At 28.0% G+C, this 4,818-nt stretch overlaps 1 protein-coding gene across 1 annotated transcript; it reads right to left on the bottom strand.

Moving 5' to 3' along the window:
- Positions 1-367: 367 nt before the first annotated feature.
- LOC132062302 (protein MAIN-LIKE 1-like) lies at positions 368-934 on the bottom strand. The gene has a single exon (XM_059454900.1). It carries the CDS (start codon positions 932-934, stop codon positions 368-370), a length of 567 nt encoding a protein of 188 aa, XP_059310883.1.
- Between the last annotated feature and the right edge of the window lie 3,884 nt (positions 935-4,818).

The following is a 4,818-nucleotide window of genomic DNA, read 5'->3' as shown; positions in this document are numbered from 1 at the left end:
AACTTGCGAGCAAACTGGTCATAACAAAAATCGTTGCCCCAATCGTACTCAGTAGTTGTTGTTGCTTGTTTACTGTTAAGTTTTTTCATGAGTTCTATGTTATTGTTATTTTATGTAATCTTTGTTATCTTATGTAATCTTCAATAATATGTTGTCGTCCTTCAATAATATGTTGTCGTCCTTACTTTAAAATATAAACGGTTCGTATTGTAGAGTTTAATTTTGTCTTTAATTTAACAGTTATTGTTGGATAGAACTTACACAACACTTTATTGAATGAACATAAAATTACATTATAATTGAAAATTAAAAAACATAACACATAGTTGGTCTAAGGGTTATAAGAATGCTGCTTGATCTCTTATTTCTACTGAAGTAGAGCAATATAATATTGCAATTCACGTACCTGTAACAAAGCAATAAATCCACAAACATCACGGCTATTAGACATCGAAGCACGGCATAGACAACTGTACAAGTATGATAATGCAGCTGCTCCCCAAGCTTTACCGCCTATTGCATCAAGGTCTACTATGTCAAGCAAAAAGTGTAAACTAAGCTTTGAACTAGAATTATCAGGGAATATAGAGCCACCAATCAACCAAAGCAGGTACAACCTGACCCTCTTTTGTACTTCAGCCTCATCAGTGTGTTCATCAATAATATCATTCCCGGTAATCAAGGTTTCCAAATGATTAGATAATTGTGTTATTACCAACAAGCTATTACCTATAATTGCTTCTTCTCCGGCAACCAAATAATTAAGGTCGTACATCAATTCCCGCCACGCCGATTTAGTTATATTTTTAACATTACTCCGCACCAATGGGTGGCCATCCACGGGAATGCCATATAACACCTCGACATCTGTAAAGTTCTTTGTGATGGTACATTTTCCGATCCGCATATGAAATGTATGCGTCTCGGACGCCATCTCTCAATAAGTGCATTGATGATTCCTTCATCATACCGCACATTACTCTAATACTAAAACTCCCCAAATCCACACCTCTCAAAGTAATTAAGGATGCGATTATGTAAAGGGTATTGCCTCACGTGATTCCAGAATTCATGATCCGCACGACGTATAATTAAACACGCGTTCCGTCCAGTCAATGTTCCATCCCACACAGCCTGGGATCGATGTTGTTGCTGGAGTGTTAATAAATCATAGTTTTCTGGACCTGGATGTACAGTGACTCTGGGGCGATCCATATTTATAACATTGCAACACCAAGCCACTGCTGTTAGAATAATTGACAACACCTTACACAATTGTTTACTATATATTCAATAGGAAAGTCAACAAAGGTCAAACTATAAGATATATTATCACGTGAGAAAAAAAAAAAAAATTAATAAGAGTACAACTTGTCAAAAAATAATTGCTAGTTCCCTATGGGATCAACGAAATGTAATTAAACTTTTGGTTAAGCTCATAATTAATTGCCATAATAGTATTCATCTTACATATAACTACTTCTTTTCTATTTAAAACAAACCATATATTTGGAGAGGGGATGCAAGGTCAACCAATTTTTTTTACCAGATCAGAACAGTATTTCGTTAGTTATCCAACGAAATACCCATTTTGGTATTAAAAAAAAAAGGTCATGCTATTTTTCTCTATTATCTTCATAAACAAGTCCAACTTCCTCACAGTTTCTTGATCTTATACTTTTAATTTGAAAAGTAAAAATTCTTCATGCTTATCAACAAAAATAATCTCCAACGACTAGTCACAATTTGAACATAGAAAATGACCCAACAAATGATACAAATATCTTTATGTTATATTTAACGATCTTACTTTCCTCACAATTTCTTCATCTTTTTTTTTAATTGTTGTTCTATGAAAATGACTAACTAAAAGAACATTTTATAATATAAATTTATACCTTTTTAATCAGTAACTTCGACGATCTTTTTAGTATTTTAATTGTAGTTCGTTGACCAATAAACTCTACTAACATTTTTTAAAGCTTTTTTTAATTGAAGCAACGATTTGAAATTACCAATTATTGATTAATTAAACTTGTAACTTTTGTTTTCTTTATTATAGTCTACTACACTAAGTACTAAATCAAAAAATATATGTAAAAACTTATAAAATTAAGAAATTACCTCAATTTGAAGAAGATTATAGAGCAAAAGTTGAGGAATCCTTGTGATAGGATTAGTAGAAAAAGAAGAAAAGAATGAAGAACGGAAGAAGAGAAAGAATGGAGGAAGAGGAAGAAGGGAGAATGGAGAATGGAGAAGGTCAGCAACAAAATATAAAAAACCTTAGCTTCCGTATGCAATGTATACAAAAGTGCAAAGTATGCAACGAAATATATGCAACGAAATATAAAAGAAGAAAATCAATTTTTTAGCTTTGCATTTCGCAAAGTATGCAACGAAATATTAAAGTGCAACAGTGCTTCTTCCAAGTCAAAAAAAAAATTGAAAGCTATTCACTAGCTTCTTTTTTAGCTTCTGACTTGGAAGCAATTCTTCTGACAAGATTCTTGAAAATAATTGAAAGCTATTGTCCCTATAAAAAACAGTGAACAATGGAATTCGTTTCCTCCAATTTTTTAGCTTTGCATTTCGCAAAGTATGCAACGAAATATTAAAGTGCAACAATGCTTCTTCCAAGTCAAAAAAAAAATTGAAAGCTATTCACTAGCTTCTTTTTTAATAATTCCGACTTGGAAGCAATTCTTCCGACAAGATTCTTAAAAATAATTGAAAGCTATTGTCCCTATAAAAAACGGTGAACAATGGAATCCGTTTCCACCAATTTTTTAACTTTGCATTTCGCAAAGTATCTTTAAATATAAAAGTGCAACAATGCTTTTTCCAAGTAAAAAAATAAATTGAAAGTTAGTTAGTTTGAGATTTAGATAATCGAATACGATGAATATAAACGAAATGCAAAAAAAAAAAAAAAAAATTTTCCTATTTCGTTTTTATATAAACGAAATACAAAAAAAAAAAATTATATTTTCCTATTTCGTTTTTATATAAACGAAATAAAAAAATAATATTTCGTTTATACAAAAAACGAAATTAAAAAATTAAAATTTTATCCTATTTCGTTGGTAGTCCAACGAAATAGGACAAAAATATTTATTTTTTTAATTTCGTTTTTGTTATGAGCCAAATAAAAAAAAATTTAATGCTATTTCGTTAAGAATTTCACAAAATGCAACCAAATTAAAAAAAAATATTATATTTTCCTATTTCATTTTTGTATAAACGAAATAAAAAAAAATTATTTCGTTTACACAAAAAACGAAATAAAAAAAAATTGTTTCGTTTATACAAAAATGAAATAGGGAAATATAATAATTTTTTTTAATTTGGTTGCATTTCGTGAAATGCTTAACGAAATAGCATTAAATTTTTTTTTTTTTTTATTTGGCTCATAACAAAAACGAAATTAAAAAAATAAAAAATTTTGTCCTATTTCGTTGGACTACCAACGAAATAGGATAAAAAATATATAATTTTTTTTTATCCTATTTCGTTGGTAGTCCAACGAAATAGGACAATTTTTTTTTTTTTTAATTTGGTTTTTTGTATGAACCAAATAAAAAAAAATTTAATGCTATTTCGTTAGTAGTATCACGAAATACAAAAAAAAAAAAAAAACAAATATTATTATATTTTCCTATTTCGTTTTTGTGTAAACGAAATAAAAAAAAAGAATTTTTCGTTTTTCATATAAAAAACGAAATAAAAAAAAAAAATATTTGTTGCATTTCGTGAAATGTCCAACGAAATGCAACAAATTTTAATTTTTTTTTAATTTCGTTTTTTCATATAAAAAACGAAATTAAAAAAATAAAAAATTGTTGCATTTCGTTGGACATTTCACGAAATGCAACAATTTTTTTTTTGTTTTATTTCGTTTTTTATATGAACCAAATTAAAAAAAAATAAAAATTTAATGCTATTTCGTTGGACATATCACGAAATGCAAAAAAAAAATTTGATTTTCCTATTTCCTTTTTGTGTAAACGGAATAAAAAAAAGAATTTAAAAAACGAAATAAAAAAAAAATTAAAATTTGTCCTATTTCGTGAAATGTCCAACGAAATAGGACAATTTTTTTTTTTTTAATTTCGTTTTTTATATGAACCAAATTAAAAAAAAAAAAAAATTTAATGCTATTTCGTTGGACATATCAGTTGAAATGCAAAAAAAAAAAAAAAAAAAAAAAAAAAAAAAAAAAAATTTGATTGAAATAATTCGGCCATGAACTAGGTAAATTTGTGGGTATTTTTTGGTTATATATATACCCATTTTGGTCTTAAAAAAAAAAAGCATACCATTTTTGTCTAATTTTTTAAAAAATAAGCCATTTTGGACAGGACTCTGTTGCCAAATATGAAACTTTTTGTTGCGATATCTATATTTTCTTGTAGTGCGTGTTATGTTGTTTGGCTTTCCTGTTCAATTTTGTTATATTAATATTTTTAAAATTTTCTTTACTGGATTCAATTTCAAATTTTTCTTTTCGGGATGTCACTAAAACCAAAGTCTTAATTTTAATGGATATATAAACAGATTAAGAAAACTCCATTGTATTATTTCTAAACTTGATGCATAACCTAAGCATCCCCACTATTTACCCATTAAAGTGGAATTTTTTATCGAAATTTTATATTAGTCAGGTCTCAAAATATATAAGTACCTAACAACGGATGAAAACAAACAAAAAAAAAAAAATATAGCAAGTGTGCTAGCCATTTAAGTTTGACGCATTGTATTACTCCATCTCTATTGCTGATATAAGTTTGGTCAATTGCATGCAATAGGAGGGGTAAG

The sequence above is a fragment of the Lycium ferocissimum genome, chromosome 7 (assembly GCF_029784015.1).
Source record: "Lycium ferocissimum isolate CSIRO_LF1 chromosome 7, AGI_CSIRO_Lferr_CH_V1, whole genome shotgun sequence".
Lineage (NCBI taxonomy): Eukaryota > Viridiplantae > Streptophyta > Magnoliopsida > Solanales > Solanaceae > Lycium > Lycium ferocissimum.
This window is presented reverse-complemented; position numbering and strand designations above follow the sequence as displayed.

Coding starts and splice junctions, on each gene's coding strand:
- LOC132062302 (XM_059454900.1), bottom strand. CDS start 934: ATGGCGTCCGAGACGCATACATTTCATATGCGGATCGGAAAATGTACC.